General features: G+C 38.2%; 1 protein-coding gene across 3 annotated transcripts in view; it reads right to left on the bottom strand.

Moving 5' to 3' along the window:
- LOC106062944 (uncharacterized) overlaps positions 1-25,739 on the bottom strand; it is a 56,956-nt gene that overhangs the window by 9,456 nt on the left and 21,761 nt on the right. For 2 of the 3 annotated variants that reach the window (XM_056016999.1, XM_056016998.1), the window contains 3 exons: positions 5,261-5,378; positions 2,828-2,887; positions 554-575 (listed from right to left, as the gene is read on the bottom strand). In XM_056016999.1, the coding sequence (XP_055872974.1) occupies positions 554-575; positions 2,828-2,887; positions 5,261-5,378 (200 nt within the window). Of the gene's footprint in view, positions 1-553; positions 576-2,827; positions 2,888-5,260; positions 5,379-14,402; positions 14,620-25,739 lie in introns of those variants that run through there. The other variant, XM_056016997.1, reaches the window with a different exon arrangement.

The raw sequence follows: 25,739 nt of genomic DNA, 5'->3' as shown, positions 1-25,739 counted from the left end.
ATATGGATTGTGGATTGTGCCTTTATCTTTCTGAGTATTTTATTAGGTTTTGTTTTTGTATGTGAAGATTATGGTTCAGTGTTTTATGTATAATTGCTACTTTACTTTTAAGTCTTCTATCCACAAGGTTTTTTAAATTTAGTGATTTTACTAAGGGTGTTACTCTAGTCAAAAGTGAATATATGTTTGTTGTGAATCTCACTGTTCTATTTTGTGTCTGTTCAAGTTTCTTAATGGTTTCTTGACTTTCTTCATTTTCTAGTTCTGCCAGGGTCTAGAGTTGTTATAGGTAAAAAATTCATTGGAGTCCCCTAAAGTGTCTCTGGTGAATTTTCTATTGATGTAGCAGTACTGCCCTATGACAGGCAACGAGAATCTTCCTAGTGATGTTTAGGGCCTTATTAATGTCTGCAAGGTCAGTTATCAAGCACTATCCCCTTCACTGGTGTCACAACAGGGTATATTGTTATTTTAGTTAACATACATAGTCACTTTTTCAATTATTAAAATTATTATTATTATTATTATATTTAAAAAAAAAATAAGTGTTTACCTTTCTCTACTCTATCTATCAACTGAAAATAATAATAATAATTTAATTTATAGAACACTGCGAACAAACAAAATTTAGGCTCAAAGCATAAACACGAGAGCTAAAATGACAAACTAATCTTAAAAAGTTTTAAACAGATAGGTCTTAATGTTCTGCTTGAATGTAGTCAAGCATGTTGTCTGTCTGAGATCAACAGGGAGTGAATTCCAAACCTTTGGTCCGTGCACTGAAAAAGCCAGCAGACCGTAGCTTTTGAGGGAGATACGTGGCAACACTAGAAGCGTTGAGTCCATTGAGCGCAGGGCTCTCTGGGGGACAAATGGAGTGATCAGTTTGCTAAGGTACAAGGGCCCTTAGACTAATTCTATTACAAACACAAGAGAAATATGAGAATGTGCTGTGCTATGACACTTCCTATATGCAGGATGAAATTCTTCCAACAGACAGTACTGTTCAAGATGAGAAAGAATTTGCAATAACATGATGCGCTCCAGAAGCTTTGACAGGAAGAGAAAATTTGATGATTCAAAATACAGAAAAATACAATTTCTTGCAAAGGAATTATATTGTTTATATCTGGTTATAAAACAATATTTTAAAAAATGCTTTAAACTGTATATTCATCGAATAATAAAATTTTTTATTGAAATGATTTTAATTTTTTATTCACATTGCTAAATTCATATTTTTCTTTTTCACCATATGGTCAATAAACTAAAAAATGTATATTTTAGGTGGACATATTTATTGTTTTTCTTTTTTTTTTATTATTTGTATATGCAACATTGCAAGATTTGTTAAAAGCTCTATAAATTATGTAAACAATGATACCATCCAAATGCCAGCATTCATAAACACAACTAAGAAATATAAAACACTTTACTTGAAAATATAACTTTATTTGATACAAAACACATCTCTAAGAAATCTAGGAACTCCCTTACATTCAGTTTTTTATACTTTAACTTTATAAATTAACTTTTTTATACTTTAACTTTATAAATTAACTTTTTTATACTTTAACTTTATAAATTAACTTTTTTATACTTTAACTTTATACATTCACTTTTTTATACTTAGCGCAAACATATCTGGTACGTAATAAAATTGATTAATTAAGATAGACGAGTGACTAAATGAAAGGCTAGCTTGATTCTTTTTTTAAAACAGTTATATTATCAATTATGATGTCATAACAAGAATGATGTTTAAGTTACAACTCCATTTTATTGACATGACAAGAAAAGTGAAAAAACTAACAGGAGACTCTAATACACACTAATAACAGACTTGAGAAAAACATGCGAACACGTGAGCATACTGAACAGTAGAACAAGAGAGACTACACATAAACAAACAAACACACACACAGACACAACATACATACACATATATAAATGCAATAAAAACCTTTTACAATCACACATCCAGCTTATCAATCTTGTCCATAATTTTAAGGACTGTCAATGTCGAAGGTAAAAGTGGGGAATGGGTATCACTTCCCAAGAAATGCTACTAATGATTGTACCACAAGATAGTCCCAATAAATTGGCGGAACCTATTCCTACATTATGACAGGAGAAGAAATGAAAGACGGACCACTAGTGCCTCAAAACCAGTTTGCTTCATGTTGATGGGGGCATGTCAGTCTTGATAATGCAACCCATCTAGGAGAAGGAAAACTCTACTCCAAAACCTGTGAGGGGTTTCAGGATCCTAGAAATGATGAAAAAGTAGAAAATACCCCCCCCCCCTTTAAAATTTCAATAAAGGTGCACATTCCCTAGGTGCTTATTGATGGAGGTCTGGATTTCTATCCAACTATATGATGTAAAACAGGGGGCGCAGTGGTCAAATGGTTAAGCGCTTGGCTTTCAAACCTGAGGTCCTGGGTTCGAATCCTAGTGAAGACTGGGATTTTGAATTTCAGGATTTTTAGGGCGCCCATGAGTCCACCCAACTCTAATGGGTACCTGACTTTAGTTTGGAAACGTAAAGGCGTTTGGTCGTTGTGCTGGCCACATGACAACCTGCTCGTTAACCGTTGGCCATAGAGACAGATGACCTTAACATCATTTGCCCCATAGATCGCAAGGTCTGAAAGGGGGAACTTAACTTTAATATGATGTAAAACCCATCATGAGGATTTCTGGAAAAGGTGAATGTGATAGGATTCAGGATGTGACTATCCCACAAAGCATGTCTAAAGCACAGTTCACATTTAATTTGATTTAACCATCTTACTGCTTTGACTAGTCCAACTCCAGTTCTTACCTTCTTTATCTCTGATGATGTCAGCTGTATTTCATTCTTCATTTGTTCAATGTTCACATCCTGAAACAAAAAAAAAAAGTGCATAAGCTATTGCTTTGTTTTATTTTACAATCAGAATTGAAGATTCTTACATCCAGGCCTCAATGTCCCAAAGGATGGAGGAAGATGTCTGCGGGCAGGGATAAAACCAGGGATCATTGAGTTGACATTCCAGACTGCATGCAACATGACAAAGGTGTCTTCTTCAACATTTATCCCTAGATAACTTGCGTGTTTGCAGTAAACCTAAAAGTGGGCACCTTAAAATATCAGATACAAGAACACTAGTTAGATAACAGGGGGGGGGGGGAAATATGCAGAGGGAGTAAATACATATGCCTGCAATAAACAGAGGCTTGGGCACTCTACCATAAGGCAGATGCAGAAACCTGTAAGGAGCACCTGCCTCACTCCCCACACGCATACAAACCCCCCAAAAAATAAATTTGTTTATTAACATTAAAGAGTTGGAAACCTTTTCAGAGCTTGCAATTTATATGGGCAGAGATGTAAAGCTCATCTGTTTCTTAATTATCTTATATATTACAGACGTTTCTTGAAAAAAAATAAGATAATTATACCATAAGTATTTCATGCGCAAATCTAGCCATACAGACTGTGGTGAAATAGCTACTATCTGCCGAGACATTGGTTTTCATGGCTGATTAATGCAACCCACTACATTGTCTAAGGAATAAGGAGCACTTGTACGAAATTGTTCTAGCATAATTAAGACTAAAAAACAAAAGTAAAGTTCCCCTTTCAAAACATGTTGTCCATAAGGCAAATGATGTCATCTGTATCTGAGACCCATGGTTATCGAGGGTATCGTGTGGCCAGCACAATGACCTTTACTTTTTCCCAACTAACGTCAGGTGCCCATTAGAGCTGAAAGGACTCAGCAGGGTCCTAAGGATCCTGAAATTAAAAATCCCAATCTTTACCAGGATTTGAATCTGGAACCCAACTGATATGATGTAAAAATGTTTACAAAATGTTTTACATGTTTCAAATATTCAGAGTTGAAGATAATCTACATCCTAGACAAAACCGCCCGAAGGACGATGAAGATGGCAGGGTATGAGCCCGGGACTATTGAGACAACCAAACAACAGTCCAGAGTCCATTCAAATTGACCAGGAGGCCATCCATGATGATAAACATGACAAGTGATGCATGCTTGTCACTTAAGAATGACAAAGATATTTTTCAGTATCTTCAATGCACAAATGTAAGACACAACATTTAGAACGGTGATTCTCAAACTATGAGCTGAAGGCCATACCCGGCCTATGACATAGAACTATCCAGCCCAAACCAACTTCCACCCACAGTGTAAGAAATCAGCATGTTAAAAAGAATTTTTAAAATACTGAATCGGCCAAAAACATCCATGTTGGAAATTTATATGGCTGCCTGATCAAAAACCTTTGTGCACTACTCTGGGCAGCCTTATCAGAAGTGATGGAGATGCATATCATGAAGTTACATGTCAGATAGGGAAAGCAGGAGCCGTCTTTCTAAAAAATTAAGCCATTCTGGGCAAACAATACAATCAGGCTGGAGACCAAGGTCCACCTTCTTAACACAATCATTGTCCAAGAGTCCCCTATGTTTGCAAGACATGGAAGTCACCCATAAAGATTGAAAAGAGGCTAAAAATGTCTTAGCAGCGATAGCGGAAAAGATCCAGGGAGCAACAAATTGAAAGATCAAGTCGCCAACAGAGAAATCTTTTCCCACACAGGCACTCGACCACTAAATAATGTGCTGACCAATTCGCGGGACGTATCTTTAGAGGCGGGACATATCTTTAGAAGTGGGACATATCTTTAGACAAGACGGAGCATGTTTACCAAAGTCGATCATAACATCGAAACCAAAATGATGAAAGTGAAAACGAGGCTGACCTTGTCTAGCATGGCATCGAACCTTCTGTAAAAAGTAAATTTCCCTTTCATTTGTTTCTTTGGCCTATGGTTAATGAGCATGGTGTCATGTGGCCAGCACAACATCCAACCAACTTTACTTTCCCAACTAAAGTCAGGTACCCATAATAGTTGGTTGGACTCAGGGGGCACCCTGAAAATCCAGAAATTCAAAATACCAGTATTCACCAAGATTCAAACCAAGGACCCCAGGTTCAGAAGCCAAGAGCTTAACTACTCAGCCACCGCGTCTCCATCGCACATTCTGAGAAGACATATAATCTGTTATCAAAAGGTGGGAAGAGCCTGTTGAGGCCACCTATAACTAGAGAGCTGGCTTGCTTGCGAGAAAACCTAAGTCTATGTAAGTAGGCCTAGAAAGAAAAAAGAATAAAGAGAAAGTAATAAGAAGAAATAATAAAGAAAGGGAGAGAAAGAGAAATCTGAGAGTTATAAATCTACTGACCTCTTTATACTCTTTGTTATTTGACATGCTCACCATGGCAACAATGAAGGCACTGACACTAAAAACAACAGCGATGAGAGATGCTGTGAGATGGATTATTACTAATACTTTGTGTAACCTGGAGAAAGATAAAAGTAAACAATGGATGTTTAAAACACTTACATTTTTAATTTTAGTTAAAAACATAAATAAAGAACATGATATAATTGTAAGGATTTTTTCCTTGTGGACTGCAGGCAGACAAGGCAACTTTAAGACAATCATTAAAATTCAACATTATTCAACTAGATGTCTTTGGTTCATATTCTCAGGCTAATTTGACAAGTCACATTTCTTCTGATCACCTGAAAGAATTCTAAGCAATACAAAAACACAGCGATGAAGTAAATCCAATGGAAAGACCAAAAAAACTAAAATAATACTTATCTTATCTTATATAATACAGACGTTACTTCAAAAAAGAAGATGATTACGTCCTACGCGTCATGCATTTTGTCATGCATATTAACCAATGACTTAAATTCAGCCAAGTCACTGGTTTTCCTGGCTAGCTCAGGCAACCCATTCCATGCTCTAATAGCACTAGGGAATAAGGAGTGTTACTACTAATATGGACTCCTTCAGTCGCGAAGCAGCTATGGATCATCTCATGGAAATGAGATGAATGCCTGGACGTTAGCTGTGGTCGGAACGATGTCGCCCACACATCAGTTCCCCCCTCTCCACGCAGCTGATGTATCCAAAGGAACGGAGGTGCCGATACAGTTTGGGGTCAGCGGCAGGTTCTACCAGAGTGTAGCACTGGGTGTTGCAAACTGCCTTAAGGTCGCCAGCTCCTGATTTTTCTTCAGGGTTGACTCCCGAAGCCTTTCCCATGATTGGGTATAGCTGCAAGGCAACAGAGGTTTGAATTCAGAGTTTTCCTTCTCCTAGGTGGGTAGCCAGCCATGGCTAACGTGCCCCTCCTGCCCGAAGCTTACTGGTTAAGGCGCCAGTTACTCGCCTTTGCCCCTTCTCCTGTTAGTGAGAACTGGTTGTCAGATGCTATTTGAGACGCATGCCGTTAGGAAGCATTTTATAGGTAGTGGAGAGCTTACATCCATTACCACTTCCGGCAATGATAACCTACTAATAATAATCATTCAATGTACAGAGTGTGGTTAACAAACACAGTGTAGGCTCAAGGCTCTATGGAAAAAAAAAACAACAACAAAAAAACAAGAACTTATGCAAGAGAATTAAAATGGCAAACTTATCTTAAAATATTTTACATGCTTAGATGTTCTATCATATTCTGAAGATAATTACATTTAATTGGGGATGGCGGGGGGGGGGGGGGGCCTTTATGAGATCACCAGAGGACAGTCCAGAGGATATACCACATGACAGGGCAGTGGTTTGGCAGAGCTCAATTGGGAGCGAGTTCGTAGCCTATAGTCCATCCACTGAAAAAGGACAAAAACGAATTGGTGAGTCCATGGAGTCATCAGTTCACTAAGGTAAGAGAGAATTTTCTTCTTCTTCTTCCTCGTTCTCGTTTTTATGTTGGAGCGGTCAGATGACTAGACCAATATATGAGATGAACTGCGCAGGGAGCTCTCCAAATAGGTTTCTTTCTATTGAGGTGTTTTGGGGCCAGTGTCTTGTTTGGGCCTCTTGGTAAAGAATGCAGTTTTTGAAGGACATGGTAAACATTCTCTGGGGACACTCCACGTGGTTCCAATTTTGAGCTTCCGGTACATCATAAGTTGTCTCATTCTGTTGTGTCCGGACCAGAGTCAAAAGATTAGACGTTGATCTTGCCAGAGGGTATTTAATATTGGACTGACGATAGAATGTGGCCCACCTTGTCATCGATTCTTGCACGCACAGGGAGCCAGAGGAATGTACGCACAAGAGCCAGTGGAATGTACGCACAAGAGCAGCAGAATCGCGTTTTGTTTTGCGTCGGCTGCAGTAGAAATGTCCAAAGCTGCTTGTTGTTCTGAATTTCGTTAGGAAGTGCAGCTCTGTCTGAGAGCAAGGCGTTGCGCGAGATACTAACAATGCCACAACTAGCTTTTTTTTTTAAACTTAAGTTGTCAAACATGGGGGACGCGGTGGCTGAGCGGTAAAGTGCTTAAATTCAGTACCTGGGGTCATGGGTTCGAATCTCGGTGAAGACTGAGATTTTTTTTTTTCAATTTCGATATTTTTAGGGCACCTACCCAACTCTAATGGTTACCTGACTTGAATTGGGGAACGTAAAGGCGGTTGGTCGTTGTGCTGGCCACATGACACCCTGCTTGTAAACCGTTGGCAAAAGAAACAGATGACCTTAACACCAACTGCCCTATAGATCGCAAGGTCTGAAAGGGGAACTTTACCCTTTCAACTTTTTGTCATACATTAACATTAGTTATTAAGGAGTTCGCAGGAATAGGTCATTCAAGGCATGTAGGTCAAAGGGAATAGGTCATTCAAGGCATGTAGGTCAAAGGGAATAGGTCATTCAAGGCACGTAGATCAAAAAGAGAGAAGTCTCAAACAGTACGAACTAACTAGACAGCTCGTGGTAAGTGCATCCAGGGCCGGTCCTAACAATTGCGGGGCCCTATGCGAAACGGATTGCGCGGGGTCCAGTCTGGTAGGGATAAGAAGTGAAAATTCATTTTATTCATTCTTTACAAAGTACAATACTTCAATCAAGGTAACTATACGAGCCTTGCGTGTAGCGAAGCCATCAAAATTTTGTTTCCAGCATAGATCACTCTCAAAAGCAATAGCAAGTATTGCCAAATTGCTCAATCTATCTTCGTGAATTGTTGACCTCAAGTAATTGAATGACACCCCAATATGACAATTTTGTCTATATTTTAGGAGATTTCCATGAGCCCGTGGAAAATCAGGAAGCCGCGTGAAACTTGTAATATGAGTTATAATGCTTTAATTTAATATTATACATCTAAAATTAGAGCGGGGCCTATGAAAGTGCGGGGCCCGCTACGGCCGCATAGGTTGCAGTGGTCTAAGACCGGCCCTGAATGAATCTCCACTTTTCGTACGATTGTTTCCTGTGCCAATTTTAATTACTTCAGTTTTTTATCTTCGTTCAGCTCGAGTTAATTCTGTATCATTGTTATGGGGTTTGGTGACGGTGGGAAGAGGTTAACTATGCAGTGTGAATGAAGCAAGATAAGCGCATTATCGTCAGTGGTAGGACAGACGATTCCAGAACGCCAGACTGAAAAGACGTTTATTATGTAGTAGGGTTAGATTTTTTTTTTTCAGAATTCCATTATATATTATTACAAGTCTTCTACATTTATTTCATTTCGTCTCAAGTTGAATTTGTCTATATTGTAGTAAAAGTAATATATAACATTGTTCACATTCCATTAAGATATAATACGCCTGCGGTGGTTTAGTTGTGTACCAGCAGTTTGGTGCTACACGTCAACAACCGTCCACAACATACTCCAGTTTCTAACCCTTGCGACAGTCCGACTAATTATAGCAGTGTGAGACGCTTAGCTAGTATTATTAGTTTGTATGGAGATGCACCATAGTTGACTGAATTTGAACGCGACATTTAGTGACGTCACAACTTAGTTGGGTTCTAGATTATTTATGTAAATAAAGTCAGTTGGTGTTAGGTGAGATTCGACTGTGGCCTTATCAATATTAAAAGTCATCTGTATTTGTATAACGGTTCGGACGTATGTCTCATCTACTTGTTACACGTGCAGGTCTTGTTACTTGTTAGATAAGTAACATCGAATAAACCCGTGCATAAAGCTCAGACATGTCCAGAATAATCTGTCGAAGTCAAGCAGTCTTCAACAACTACTAGGGCAAGGCCTGTCACAGTAGGAAATGAGGAACGGTACAGATACGAGCCATCAGCACAAGTCAAATGATACAAGGTTTGCTGTATGACACTACCAAGCCGATATTTGTACATAGTGAACTATGTCGCCGTGGTATTTTTATGCCTTGTCTACCCGGGCCCCCCTGACAGTTTAGTAACAGAGTACATCAACCAAGCCAAACAAGTAATGCTAATGGACTAACATACTGTTGTTACTGCACTGGCAACGCGATGGGGTTAACTGGGAGCGATTAGCTCACATATGTGACCCAGGTCAGTAATATAATGGACCTCATTCACCAATCATAAACAAACAACATTTTGTCACGTGGTTCTCTATCTCTTCTATACAAATTACGATCTAATTTTAATACATAGTGGCTGTCACGTGACAGTTTTTTTTTTCGTTGTTTTATCAATATGATCACGTGACTAAATGTTGTTTGTTTACGATTCGTGAATGAGGTCCATTCAGCGCGCTGTGTCGATGGACAAGGGACAGTACTGGTGTGAACGCTACATGCAAATATGATCATGTGACTGAAAGCCTTCGGGGGCCCAGACACACAGTGTGCAAAGCCGCAGTACGAGCAGGGCCAGCCTTACAAATTGCGGAGTCCAATTTAATGAATGCTTACGAGAGTCCCTTCAAATTTATTTTTTTACAATAACAACTATCACTATTAATTAGATCATTATATTAAAATTCATTATATCAACATGCAAAGGAAGCAACTCGAACGCAGTAGGCGCCAGTGGCTTAATTAAATTTACGTCAATCGTAGGATACTCTAAATATGTTAACCCTTTTAAGTCCTACATCTTTAAAAGGATAGTGTTCTAGCCCTATTCGCGACGCAATAGGGTTAACTGTGTGTGATCAGCTGACATTTGTAACACAGGCCAGCAATGCGGTTTAGCGGTGCTATTTCGAAGGGCAAGGGACAGTACTGGCATGAACTTTGCACGCAAATATGACCACTGTTATGGTCATCTGATCATAAGCTTCCCTGTATTAGAGACACAGTGAGTGTAAAGCAATGCAGTTCAGGACCGGATACCGAGACTGTTAGTCGGCCACGAAACCGGTCCCGGTGCAGTCCTCTAGTGAAATGTACGAGTCCAGGAAGAGACAGTAGAGTTTATGAGTTTAGTACAGTGATATACAGTCTAACCTTGTAGTAGTTGATTGTATTGCCAATTGTGTCATATTGGCTATTTATTTGACCATTATTAAAGTAACAGATTATTTGGATCTCTTGTTGTCAGGTTTTTGATGTGTTAACAGTGTTAGATGTACTGTGTTGTGTTTAGCAGTGTTTACGGAAGGCCTGATTAAGAGAGAGAATCGTAACAATATCAAAAGAGTCATGACTTGTAGTGATATGCTAAATCAAAAATGCGAGCCCCTGGCGGTCGCAGCCCCAATTAGGAGCAATAGAATCGGCCTAAGGCCGGCCCGGAGTACCCCTGAGTACGGTCCAGGACGAGATAGAGAGACAGTAGTAGAGTTTAGTAAGGCAGTACGGCGATTGACAGTAAAGCATTTAAAGTCGTGTTACCAAATGTGTAGAATCGGCTGTTATTTATTTGCTTTTCTACTACCACATTAGTTTGGAACTCTTATTGTCAAGTTGTGTTAAGCAGTGTTTACACAAGGCCTGATTAGGAGAGAATCGTAACCTAAAGGCGCACCTTGGGGGCGAGACAGATACAACACGGGCCCACAATGCTAACGACCAAGTACGACCCATAAAGCCTTCAGGGCAACTCTACATACGAGTTTACTGTCAACACCCCCGAACACGTTTGACTCTAAACGCGGAGTCTAAAGCCTGGGTCCCCCACTAACGAGGAACGAAACAGTGTCGTCCAAAAAAAGACTCCCAAAGCGCCAAAAACGCTAACAAACAGAATCTCCCAACTACAAAGTACGAGGAAGACTAAACTGTTTAAACAAAGCATGACAACAATATCAACGCGAATGGCGATGTTTTATTTCGCAGATGCACACGACAAACAGTACCAGGCGACCATCCCGTTAACTAGACGATTGTCAGGTAGGACCTAAGTTACTACGTGACGATTTCTGAGAAACCAAAAGTGGCAGAGAATTGGGCTAGAGAATTGGGCTATACATGTCTCATGGTTTAGTTATCAAATTCTGTGGATGGGTCCTAGCATGGAAAGAAATGGTACGTGAGAGTTGCGGAGTATCTCATTTAGTACCCTAACCATCGCTGTTTCTGTGCTATGGCACTTCCTGTATGCGGATTTAAAGTCACAGAGCCGCTCAAGATGGGGAAAAAGCTATGCGTCGACACACTAGCAATAATACCACAAAGGTTTACTTTGCGAATAATGCGCAGTTGCTACAGTACGCAGTTTTACCAGCGACCACATCAATCCCCATGACTTAGTCACAGAGTATCACTATTTGGACTTAAATGTCTGTTAAACACTTCATTTCAGCTTTAAGTAAAGTAAGAAAAGATAAGTGAAGACCAAGTGATGTTAAAAAAGATCATTAGAGCACTAAGTGATGTTGAGAAAAGATCATTTGAGTTCCAAGTGATGTTAAAAGAACATTTGAGTTGATTTTTTAAAAGATCCTTTGAGTTGATTTTTTAAAAGATCCTTTGAGTTGATTTTTTAAAAGATCCTTTGAGTTGATTTTTTAAAAGATCCTTTGAGTTGATTTTTAAAAAGATCCTTTGAGTTGATTTTTAAAAAGATCCTTTGAGTTGATTTTTAAAAAGATCCTTTGAGTTGATTTTTAAAAAGATCCGTTGAGTTGATTTTTAAAAAGATCCGTTGAGTTGATTTTAAAAAGATCATTCGAGCTCTAAGTGATGTTAAAAAGTTCATCTGAGTTTCAAGTGGTGTTGAAATAGTTGCATCTAACGATTTGTAACTTCTGAACTTGTTTGTCTGTTCACAATGAAATACAATTCTCTATGTACTGTAAGACTTTGCCAGGTCAGGACCGAGTCCACTTGCGTTCACGTCAGCAGTAAAAATAGTCAAGTAGAATACAATTACCGAGTCTTGGTTTTCCCACACCACCACCACCCATTCACACACACAAACTTACACTACACATTTAGGCAAGCAAACACAAACCAATGTTATAGTCTGTCGGTGACAGGTTTGTCGATAGAATCGCAATTTATAAAGCACTATCAACAAACACAATGTGCAGACTTAGACGCGCTTTGTGAGGGTACTAAACCTGCAACAATTAGAAAATACTAACTAATCCACGGCCTCCTTCCGTCGGCCAGCGACTATGGACCATCTCACAGAAAACAGATGAGAGCCTGGGCATTAGCTTTGGTCGGGAACGATGGTGCCCACACAGTAGTCTCCCCTCCCCCCTCGTCACGGTTGACCGCTCCGTCTAGCGCTGGCCTGTGATGGGCCTCATTCACCAATCGTAAACAAACAACATTTTGCCACATGGTTCTCTATCTCTTCTATACAAATTACGATCTAATTTCAATACACAGTGGCTGTCACGTGACAGTTTTTTTTTCGTTGTTTTTATCAATATGATCACGTGACTAAATATTGTTTGTTTACGATTGGCGAATGAGGTCCAATCGCCCTATCCACGTCTCCGCCAGAGTTATAACAACATAAGTAGCATATCAACTCTCTCTCTCTCTGTTAAAAACTGTGCACGCGTTATGTCTCCCCCACCCAATCTCGGGTCAAGTTGAAACTGTGCAAGACTTATTATTAGAGTTAAAGGCTAGGACAACACGTGGATACTACTTGGGGTGTAATCAATCCTCTTTAAATGAACGAAACATAATAAGGATGTATTGGACAAATGCTTTCACTAAAACGTTTTGAGACAAAAAAGTAGGGAGAGAAAAAGAAAGAGAGGAGAAGAAAGTGAATGAAAGAGAAAGAAAGAGAGTAAGGGAAAGAAAGTAAAGGAAAGAGAGAAGAAGAAAGTGAATGAAAGAGAAAGAAAGAGAGTGAGGGAAAGAAAGTAAAGGAAAGAGAGAAGAAGAAAGTGAATGAAAGAGAAAGAAAGAGAGTAAGGGAAAGAAAGTAAAAGAAAGAGAGAAGAAGAAAGTGAATGAAAGAGAAAGAAAGAGAGTGAGGGAAAGAAAGTAAAGGAAAGAGAGAAGAAGAAAGTGAATGAAAGAGAAAGAAAGAGAGTAAGGGAAAGAAAGTAAAAGAAAGAGAGAAGAAGAAAGTGAATAAAAGAGAAAGAAAGAGAGTGAGGGAAAGAAAGTAAAGGAAAGAGAGAAGAAGAAAGTGAATGAAAGAGAAAGAAAGAAAGTGAGGGAAAGAGAGTAAAGGAAAGAGAGAAGAAGAAAGTGAATGAAAGAGAGTAAGGGAAAGAAAGTAAAGGAAAGAGAGAAGAAGAAAGTGAATGAAAGAGAAAGAAAGAGAGTAAGGGAAAGAGAGTAAAAGAAAGAGAGAAGAAGAAAGTGAATGAAAGAGAAATAAAGAGAGTAAGGGAAAGAGAGTAAAGGAAAGAGAGAAGAAGAAAGTGAATGAAAGAGAAAGAAAGAGAGTAAGGGAAAGAAAGTAAAGGAAAGAGAGAAGAAGAAAGTGAATGAAAGAGAGTAAGGGAAAGAAAGTAAAGGAAAGAGAGAAGAAGAAAGTGAATGAAAGAGAAAGAAAGAGAGTAAGGGAAAGAGAGTAAAAGAAAGAGAGAAGAAGAAAGTGAATGAAAGAGAAAGAAAGAGAGTAAGGGAAAGAAAGTAAAGGAAAGAGAGAAGAAGAAAGTGAATGAAAGAGAAAGAAAGAGAGTAAGGGAAAGAGAGTAAAGGAAAGAGAGTAAGGGAAAGAGAGTAAAGGAAAGAGAGAAGAAGAAAGTGAATGAAAGAGAGTAAGGGAAAGAAAGTAAAGGAAAGAGAGAAGAAGAAAGTGAATGAAAGAGAAAGAAAGAGAGTAAGGGAAAGAGAGTAAAAGAAAGAGAGAAGAAGAAAGTGAATGAAAGAGAAAGAAAGAGAGTAAGGGAAAGAGAGTAAAGGAAAGAGAGAAGAAGAAAGTGAATGAAAGAGAGTAAGGGAAAGAGAGTAAAGGAAAGAGAGAAGAAGAAAGTGAATGAAAGAGAAAGTAAATGGGAGAGAGAGAAAAAGAAAGAAAGAGAAAGTGAAGGAGAGATAAAGAGCTAGTAAACAAAGAGGGAAAAGAGAGAGTGAAAGAAAGAAAATGAGAGAGAGAGAGAGATGTGCATTGCGAAGGCAAACAAATAATTATAATTACCGTTACACACACACACACAATCTATACTGAGCATCAGTTTAATAATGAGGCTTCTCTTACCTACTACTGTCCAAGTCTTGAGCGACTCTCCTGTATTCGTTCGTCGGCACAGACATGATTCCCACCTATCTCTGAATCAAACACTTTCAGTCGAACTGATCTCAAATCTATCTCCACACGTAGGCCCTTGTAAACCACGTCTCATTACAAGATAACAAGAAACCAAAACGATCTACCACTAAAACTGAAAGCGAACAAGTGGAATCGAAAATGAAATTCCAGAAAGAGGACCGCACCTACTGAAGTATATAGCTAGCCCACACATTTTTCAGCGACAGACTATGACCCACTTAGGGCCCCCCTATAAGTGAACTATCGAGGGGAATCAAGAGTTTCAGCGTCGTTTTAATACATAAGCAATGTTATTTATTTATTTTAGATTCCTTTCTAATCGAGTAATAAGTAAATACCGGTATTGGACTTTTTAATTTGACGTTCAGACGTGTCTTAGATACAAAATGGGACTGCATTTCATCTTAACTGTTTGGATATAATCTTCCATTTTTTACCTGCATACTATAGATCAGGGGTTCTCAATCTGTGGGTCGCGACCCCCTTGGGGGTCGAATGATAATTTGCCAGGGGTCGCCTAAGCCCATTGAAAATATGGATTTTTGTCTCTATCGACTCTATTCTAACGTGTAAAACATGATACTGTATTAAAGTTTTTCCATTGGAAGTTTATATTTTTTTTTGCTGTTGATGATGTGGTGACGAAAATGAAAAAGAGATTATAGCTAGCAATAGGTTCTCGTTTAAATAGAAATGAAATATTTTCACCAGTGAAGAGCCCATGGACATGAAACATTAAGAGCAGAAAATATTGCGTTGATTTAATTACGGTTTGGTTTTACTTCAATGGCATAAGCAGAAATATACAAAATTCCTTTAACGACAGTAGTCCACTCCAGTTAACTCTACCCTAGTTAACTTGCATCGAGTCGTACACATCTCTCTTCTACTGTCTCGCACAGTAGACAATAGTAACGACGTCTGTACCGACGACTCACTTTTACATTAACTCTCTGGTTTATATAGAGTCCCTAATCGCTTCTCTAAAGTTGCACAAACACTGCTAGTATCTTCTGGAACAACACGTGAGGAAACGTCACATCCTGTCACGTCACTCACTGCTGTGTTATCTCGCCGGGGTCACACGTTAACCTCTTCCTGTCACTGGTCATAACGTCCGCTCAATAAGAAATAAAGTGGATGAGATCTGTGCCCATATACGCTACGACCACGTATTTAGGGAAAGTTGTCTATTGGCTTTTACTGAGACATGGTTAGAGGAGGATGACAACGACAACCTGATTGCTATTGATGGTTTCTCTTGCGTGAGATCTGACAGAACTGAGTCTAAGAAGAAGAAAGGTGGGGGGGGGGGGGGGCTTTGTGTGTACATCAACCTCAAATACTGTACCAACTACACGGTTAAAAAGAGAATGTGCTGTCCGGATCTAGAACTACTGGCGCTCTCATTGAGACCTTTTTATTTGCCACGAGACTTTGGTGTTATTTACATAGTCCTGGTTTATGTTCCGCCTACAGCCAAAACGGAAGTTGCAGCTGCAATCATCGCTGACGTAGTGCATGAGTTTCAGACAAGGTCACCGGACGCACCAGTAGTTATACTGGGTGATTTTAATAAATGCACCTTGAAGATTGACCTACCCACATTCTATCAACACATTTCATGTCCGACAAGAGAGAACAGAACTCTGGACTTATGTTATTGTAACATCAAAGGAGCATTCACATCTCGTGAAAAGCCACCACTAGGATCATCGGACCACAAAACAATACAACTGCTGCCTACTTACCGTACAAAACTTACAGAATGAAAAATCATTCAAAAAAACGTACAAGAATGGACTCAAGACAATATTCTCAAACTACAGGGATGTCTAGACTGCACTGACTGGAATTTGATTAAGGAGACCACTTCAAATATGGAAGAATGGGTCGACGCAGTGACAAATTACATCAAATTCTGTGAAAACGTGTGTCAGCACTAAGAGCATCAAGATATACCCCAACAATAAACCATGGGTCACTGCAAAAATAAAACGGGAAATAATCAAAAAGAAAAGAGCATTTATGAGTGGCGATGGACAGACAAGGAAAATTGCTCAACGAAATCTCAACGTCGTTCTTGAGGAAGGGAGGAGAAACTACCCCACCAAGCTGGAAGACTCAATTAATACAAGTGACATGAGACAGGCGTGGGGCACCATGAACAAAATGGCAGGAGCACAAGTCAAAATTAAAAATAATCTTGCTGCAAGAGACGAAAAACATTGGCCAACGAGTTAAATGATTTCTATTGTCGCTTCGACAGGAAAGATTTTAATTATCTAAGACTCAAGCCCTTGAGGATGTCAATGTTAACAACTGTTTAGAATTAGCGATTACTAAAGAGCAAGTTTGTAACATTTTCAAAAACGTCAACCCAATGAAAGCTGGTGGGCCTGATGGAATAAAAGGGCGAATCTTAAAAGAATGTGCTGAACAACTAGCTGAACCTTTCCAAGATATTTTTTCTACTTCATTACTAAACCATGAGATACCACCTGTGTGGAAGTCATCTATAATGGTACCTGTGCCAAAGGTTTCCAAACCGAAGGAAATGAATGACTATAGACCTGTTTCACTTACTTCCATTGTGTCTAAATGTTTAGAAAAATTGGTTAAAAAGTTTCTTCTGAATGATCTTTGTAATAAGTTAGACCCTTTACAATTTGCTTACCAAAAGGGTAAAGGTGTAGACGATGCCATCCTAAATATTTTAAACTGTGTCTACAAACATCTGGACTTACCGAACACTTATGTAAGATTGTTCTTTATTGATTTCTCATCAGCTTTTAACACTATACAACTTCATTTACTCATTGAAAAGATGAAAGCGTTGCAGATTAGTCCATACATAACACGATGGGCTAATGAATTTTTGACCCAGAGAGCTCAGAGGGTTAGGGTAAACAATGTTATATCTAATGAACGCATAGTTAACACAGGGGCGCCCCAGGGGGCTGTGACATCGCAATTGTGGTTCATTTAGTACACCAATGATTTTCAATCCGATAGTTCTTGTTGCTCCTTCACAAAATTCGCTGATGATGCGGCTCTTCTTGCCCTGCTCTCAGAGCGCTCAGACGTAAATGAGTATTTCAAAGAAATAGAACACATTGAAAAATACTGTAAAGATAATTTTTATTATTAAATGTAAAAAAAACCAAAGAAATGATAATCAATTTTCGTAGGGACAAGAAGGAAAATGATATTGTTTCTGTAGCTGGAGAGACTATTGAAATTGTGCAAACCTTTAAATACCTGGGTACTATCCTAGACAATAAACTACATTTTACTGCAAATACTGATTATATCAGCAAAAAAGGGCAGCAAAGATTACGATTACTAAGAAAACTGTCCTCGTTTAATGTTAGCGAAAAGGCCTCGGCTATGTTTTATCACGCTCACATCTGCAATATTTTAAGTTTCAATATCACTGCCTGGTATGGCAATCTGAGCATTAAAAATAAAAATAAACTTTATAGAATCCTAAATGCTGCTGGCAAAATCATTGGCAAAAAACAAACCCCATTTGGGCAGTTGTTTGAGACAAACATCTATAAAAAAGCTAACAAGATCCTCGAAATAAAGAATCACCCTTTGTGTCAGGATTTTGTGATTTTACCATCACAAAAGAGATACAAGACACCGATAGCAAAGACAAACAGACACAAACACTCTTTTGTTCCCCTGGCAATCAAATCATTAAATAAGAATAATCTGGTATAAACTTTGTCACATGTAAATTATGAGTGAGTCTGGTGTGAATGTACACTTTGGTTTCTTATAGTTATAATGTTTTTTGTTTGGTGTAATGCACAAATTGTAAGACAAATTTCCTTACGGATAATAAAGATTATTATTATTATATAAAGGTTTGGACTTATTCTTTTCTACTTGTTACATGTGTAGGTCTTGTTACTTGCTAGTAACATCGAATACACCCATACAAGAAACCCAGACAACTCCAGAGTAATCTGTCGAAGTCAGACACCCATTAACAGCTACAAGGGTAAAGCCTATGACAGTAGCCAGACACGACACCTCTAGTGGAAATGAGGACTGATATAGATTGTGAGTCATCAGCCCAAGTCAAATGATATACCGGTTTGCTGTATGTCACCACTAAGCGGATATATGTACACAGTGAATAATGTCGTGGTGGTATTTTTATGCCTTGGCTTGTCTGCCCAGGCCCACTGACAGTTAAGTATTAGAGTACATTAAGCCCAAACACTTAATGCTAACACGTAATGCTAATGAACTAACATACTGTTGTAACTGCACTGGCTAAGCGATGGGGTTAACAAGTAATGCTAATGGACTGACATACTGTTGTCACTGCCCTGCCCAAGCGATGGGGGTTAACACGTAGTGCTAATGGACTAACATACTGTTGTAACTGCCCTGCCTTAGCGATGGGGTTAACACGTAATGTTAATGGACTAACATACTGTTGTCACTGCCCTGCCCAAGCGATGGGGGTTAACACGTAGTGCTAATGGACTAACATACTGTTGTAACTGCACTGGCTAAGCGATGGGGTTAACAAGTAATGCTAATGGACTGACATACTGTTGTAACTGCCCTGGCTAAGCGATGGGGTTAACACGTAATGCTAATGGACTAACATACTGTTGTAACTGCCCTGGCTAAGCGATGGGGTTAACACGTAAAGCTAATGGACTAACATACTGTTGTAACTGCACTGGCTAAGTGATGGGGTTAACACGTAATGCTAATGGACTAACATACTGTTGTCACTGCCCTGGCTAAGCGATGGGGGTTAACTGGGTGCGATACGTGGCACAACTCCGTAATACAGTTCAGCGCGCTGTGTCGATGGACAGGGGACAGTGCTGGTATGGGCGCTACACGTAAATATGACCCGTGATATGATCGTGTGATTAAAAGCCTTTCGGGGGCCCAGAGACACAGTTTGTAAGGCAGCAGTACGAGCAGGGCCAGCCTAACTAATTGCGGAGCCCAAATTTAAATGGAAGCTTGGGAGGCCCCTCTTCTAATTTTATTTTTTTTTACAACAACTATCAATTTAATCATTATATACAACATGCATAGGAAGCAACTCAATCGCAGTAGGGGCCAGTGGCTTAATTCAAGTAAAGTCAATCGTACAATGCTGACCCGTCAAAATAGCGCCGACAAAATAGCGCCGTCAAAATAGCGCAAGACAAAATAGCGCCGACAAAATAGCGCCGACAAAATAGCGCCGACAAAATAGCGCAAGACAAAATAGCGCAAGACAAAATAGCGCGGACTTATATATGATGGACTTATATATGATGTGTACAAAAGTACCGGATTATTAGTAATTTTATGTCCTGGGCATCATTTTTGGTGATGTCTCTATCTTTTTCAATATTAATAGATATGAAATTATGCCATATTTGTAGAGAACGAGAGTACTTTAAATTGTATATCATTCCCCTTTTTCACCTTTGATTAAAATGCATAACTCTATTGCCAATGTACGGAAACAAGCCAGGGATGGAATTTTTACGTGACATTTCCTACAATTTAACTCTTTGTGAAAGTTTGTGTGTGTGTGTAAATTTGACAATTATCTTTGCGTGTTTTCGAAGTACACTTTTATAATGTAAATAAATGTTATATTTAGAAATTATTCATTTTACCTTATTATGATTTTTGCTTATTTATGTTTTGAGATATCTTAAGTGTTTCCTGCAAAATGACTGAAAAATTATGATAACATTAAAACAAAAAAAAAATATTGGCTCTATTCATATTTTACTGTATCTAAAGTATTTCTTTCAAAATGACTAAAATATTTTTTTTCTGCGCTATTTTGTCGCCGCGCTATTTTGTTCGCGCTATTTTGTCGGCGCTATTTTGTCCGCGCTATTTTGACGGGGTACCTCGTACAATACAATAAATAAGTCCTACACCTTTAAAAGCCTGTGACAAGAGTCATGACTGATGGTGATTTGCTAAATGTAAACTGCGGGGTTCCCCTGACAGGCCTAAGGCCGGCCATCAGTTTGAGTTCAGGATGAGATGGACAGTAAAGTTTAGTACGGTTGTAAGGTTATTGACAGTAAAGTATTTAAGTCAGCAAATCGTAATGAATAGTGAAGAATTGGCTTTTCTACTACCACATTAGTTCGGAACTCTTATTGTCAAGTTCTGTTCGGCAGTGCTGACATATTGCCTGATTTGTAGAGAATCGCAACAATACAGTACTACAAGCATGACCCTACAGAGATTCAATATGGGCCCACAATGTTACCAACCAATTACGGCCCATTTAGTAAAGCCTTCAGAACAATTCTACAAAAGAGTCAACGTCCAGATCAAACTCGACTAAAGCGGAGTCTAAAGCCTGAGTCCCCACTTACGGGGAAGGAAACAGTGTCATCCCAAAAGAATCCCGAAGCGCCAAGCTAAGAAACAGAAGCTTCCAGCTACAAAAGTCAAGGCAGAATAAACTGCGTAAACAAAGCATGACAACAATACGAAAGCGAATGGGCTCGCTCTGTCAGACATGTCACATAGGGCCGACCTTAACAATTACGGGGCCCTATGCGAAACGGATAGCGCGGGCTCAGTCAGGGTAAGGTTAAGAAAAATAAGTGAAAATTCTGATTTTGTGTTAGAAAATATATTCGTCTTTGCATTACATTTCACTAAATGAAAGCTGACAATGCCGTTTTTTTTTTTTTTGTATCAATCGTGCGTAGCATTGGCGTTTACATTATTAATGACACCCTAAAATGACAATGTTGTCTATTTTTAAGGCGATTTTTTAGTGTTCAGAAGATTTTAATAAGTTCAGAAGATTTCCAGGACTTTTTTTTTTGTATAGTTTGCAATTTCGGGAAATTTCCAAGATCTCATGGAAAATCAGGAGGCCGCGGGAACCCTGTTAATAGCTATACTTGTTTACTTTAAATAATTTACTGCTAGGATTAGCGCGAGGCCCACTGCAGCTGTGTAGGATGCAGTGGCCTAAGGCTGGCCCTGGGTAGAATCCAAGCCAGGATGTCTGAGAAACCAAAAGTGGCATAGAATAAGACCGTAATAATCTCACGGTTTAGATATCAAAGTCTGTGGTTAGGCCCTAACACGGAAAGAAATGGTATGTCGGAGTTGCGGAGTAGGTCCTTTAGTACCCTAACCATCGCTGTTTCTGTACTATGGCACTTCCTGTGTGCAGATTTAAAGCCACAGAGCCGCTCAAGACGAGGGAAAAAAATGCGCCGACACACTAGCAATACCATACAGGTTTAGGCCTACTTAGCGAATAATGTGTAGTTGCCACAGTACACAGATTTACCAGCGACCACATCAATCCCCATCATCATCATCATCATCAAACTCCATTAGAGTGAGGGCTTGAGAGGCTCAAATCCTCTCTTGCAAAAGCCCTGGACAGAAACCCTGCTGTCTTGCGTAGTGCATAAATGTCGCCATACAGGTCGAGAATTTTGGGTTTCCCAGACCTGTCGAGACGGAGATCAGCAAGTCTGGGGCAGTCAAACAGAATATGAGGCACGGTTTCCTCTTCTTCCCCGCAGCGGGGGCACCGTGAATCAAAATTTGGCCATCAATCCCCAAGACTTAGTCACAGAGTATCACTATTTGGTCTGAAATGTTTGTTAAAAACGTCATTTCAGCTCTTATTAAAGTTAAAAAGATGTGTGAACACTAAAGGATGTTGAGATGATAATTTGAGGTTTAAAAGATCATTAGATTTTTAAAAAGATCATTTCAAGTGATGTTTAAAAGATCATTTGAGTAGATTTTTAAAAAAATCATTTGAGTTCCAAGTGATGTTTAAAAGATCATTTGAGTTGATTTGTAAAAAGATCACTTGAGTTCCAAGTGTTGAAAAGATCATTTGAGTTCCAAGTGTTGAAAAGATCATTTGAGTTCCAAGTGATGTTTAAAAGATCATTTGAGTTGATTTTTAAAAAGATCATTTGAGTTGATTTTTAAAAAGATCATTTGAGTTGATTTTTAAAAAGATCATTTGAGTTGATTTTTTAAAAGATCATTTGAGTTGATTTTTAAAAAGATCATTTGAGTTGATTTTTAAAAAGATCATTTGAGTTGATTTGTAAAAAGATCATTTGAGTTGATTTTTAAAAAGATCATTTGAGTTGATTTTTAAAAAGATCATTTGAGTTGATTTAAAAAAAGATCTTTTGAGTTGATTTTAAAAAAGATCATTTGAGTTGATTTTAAAAAAGATCCTTTGAGTTGATTTCAAAAAAGATCATTTGAGTTGATTTTAAAAAAGATCATTTGAGTTGATTTTAAAAAAGATCATTTGAGTTGATTTAAAAAAAAATCATTTGAGTTGATTTTAAAAAGATTATTTGAGTTCCAAGTGATGTTTAAAAGATCATTTAAGTTAATTTTTAAAAAGATCATTCGAGCTCTAAGTTATGTTAAAAAGATCATCTGAGTCCCAAGTGATGTTGAAATGGTTGCATCTAACGATTTGTAACTTCTGAAATTGTTAGTCTGTCTACAATAAAACAAAATGTACTGTAAGACTTTGCCTGGTCAGGACCGCGTCCACGTGTCAGCAGTAAAGATAGTCACGTAGAATACAATTACAGAGCATTGGTTTTCCCACCCTCCTCCATTCACACACACACACACACACACACACTTACACTCCACATTTAGGCAAGCAAACACAAAACCAATGTTTATAGCCTGTCAGTGACAGGGCGGTCGCTAGAATGGACCCCATTCACCAATCGTAAATAAACACATTTAGCCACGTCATAATATTGATAAAACAATGGAAAAATACGTATCACGTGACAGCCACGATGGAGGACATAATTTGTATAGAAGGTATAGAGAACCACGTGGCTAAATGTTGTTTGTTTGCGATTGGTGAATGAGGTCCCTTGCATTTGTTTAGGACACCACCAACAAACACAATGCAGACTAGGCTTGCTATGTGAACGTATTAAACGTGCAACGGTTAGAAAATAAGATAAGATAATGAAAATAAGATAAGATAAGATAATGAAAATAAGATAAGATAATGAAAATAAGATAAGATAATGAAAATAAGATAAGATAATGAAAATAAGATAAGATAAGATAATGAAAATAAGATAATGAAAATAAGATAAGATAATGAAAATAAGATAAGATAATGAAAATAAGATAAGATAATGAAAATAAGATAAGATAATGAAAATAAGATAAGATAATGAAAATAAGATAAGATAATGAAAATAAGATAAGATAATGAAAATAAGATAAGATAAGATTATTTTTATGGATCCAATCAAATGGAAATTCAGTTTGACTACAATGGACCTCATTCACCAATCGTAAACAAACAACATTTAGCCACGTGATCTTATTGATAAAATAATGAAAAAATATGTCACGTGACAACCATCATGAATTAAACATGAGATCGTAAATTATATAGAAGAGATAGAGCACCACGTGGCTAAATGTTGTTTGTTTACGATTGGTGAATGAGGTCCATTGACAACCCCAGCGTTACTTCTGTAACAATAACAATATAGATGAAAAATTCGAACAACATTCACGTACGAAACACATACACAGTCAGCGCTTTATGAATTTATGAAATACTAACTAATCTATGGCCTCCTTCCGTCGGCCAGCGACCTTCGCACAGAAAACAGACGAGAGCTAGGACATTAGCTTTGGTCCGAACGATGGTGCCCATACAGTAGTTCCCACTCGTCACGGTTGAACGGATTTTTTAAAACGCTATGCGACGCCACTCTGTCTGGTTAAAGCATAGTGTACACGTTACTTCTTTAATACGCAACCTCGGCTCAAGTTGGAGTCGATGTATTTGGGGCAGTGTTTACTCAGAATTTAGCATGTTGTTTATAGTTATACACATTCTTGCACTTGGTCTACAGTTTGACTTTTGATCTGTATTCGTAACCAGAGTTGCCTACAAGTACGCATCTTGCGTATTTTGTACGCATATGGACACGAAAATACACGAGTACGATTTATCATCAGAAAATACGCATTTCCCCACTAAAGCAAAAAAAAAACAAAAAAAAAACAAGTAGTTCTTGCTAAACATATATATATATATATAGAGAGAGAGATAATTGTGTCAATGACTGGGAATGGACTATTCTTTTTAGATCTACCACGAGATTGTATCGCTTTTTTTTAACGCGCGTTACTAGCTCTTACTGATCTAAATAAAGCAGAGTTCTTTTCAGTGTGTCAGTTTCTATGAAGTCATTTAACTGATTGTGAATTAGTTGATTGATAAGTCATCAAGATTGGAACTAGAACTCGGCATATTTGTAAAAATGTTTGTAAAATGTTTTACATGTTTCGGATGTTCCTTCAGAGTTGAAGATAATTACTTCGTAGTCCAAACCTCCCGCAGGACGACGTGGGATGGGAGCGGGCAGGGTTTGAACCCGGGACCATCGATAAATCTGAACGACAGTTCAGCGCGCAAACCGCACGACCAGGCAGATAGTCACATCCTGAGTCCAGTCTTTTTTATAAGGATTAAATGTGTTGATAAACTAAAGTAGTATTCATTTTTCTATAACAGCATTAATCTCTATTATCAACACTCCTTGTTATATTATTAATGGGCAACCCTTTTAGGAAGATCTATTGTGTGAGTGTATAGGTGTGTTACCACCTTCAAATTATTTTTTGTGGAAAAGACATGAGTTGAAAATTTCTATATTAATTTTTGGAATATTGGTCTCTTTTCATCGTTTATAAACAAAATACTTATTCTGCTTATAACAGATGCAAATCTTTAAAGTTCTTAATACGATGATTCTGTTGAAGTTTATGATAAAACAATGAATCGGGCTACTTTACACGGGCGGGTATCTCAAAAAAAAATTGGGGCCACCTGTTGCTTCTATAAGACTCCTGGGTTCGAAATGTATCAAGTCTTTTCCGCGACATGCGAAATATCATGCAGAAGCTATAAAAGTTTTTATCCAGCTACATCAAGGTCGATTTGTGGTCCAGTGTTAGAGGCCTGTCTCAGCAGGCCACTGTATGTATAATTTATATGTCTTACATTAAAAAAAAAAAAAGAAAATAGTCTCATACATGCATAATTAAACACAGACACACACAAAATAAAACAAAAAAAAACACAACAACACTGGCTTCCCTAACTTTCAACACTGCCCAATGAAATTATAACTATCTGTATTTCCCTTATATTATTTTTATTACTGTTATTAATATTATATTATGATGGTTTTGACAGAA

Source organism: Biomphalaria glabrata, chromosome 18, assembly GCF_947242115.1.
Source record: "Biomphalaria glabrata chromosome 18, xgBioGlab47.1, whole genome shotgun sequence".
In the NCBI taxonomy this organism is placed as follows: Eukaryota; Metazoa; Mollusca; class Gastropoda; family Planorbidae; genus Biomphalaria; species Biomphalaria glabrata.
The sequence above is the reverse complement of the archived record's forward strand: the minus strand, read 5'-3'. Positions and strand labels throughout refer to the sequence as shown.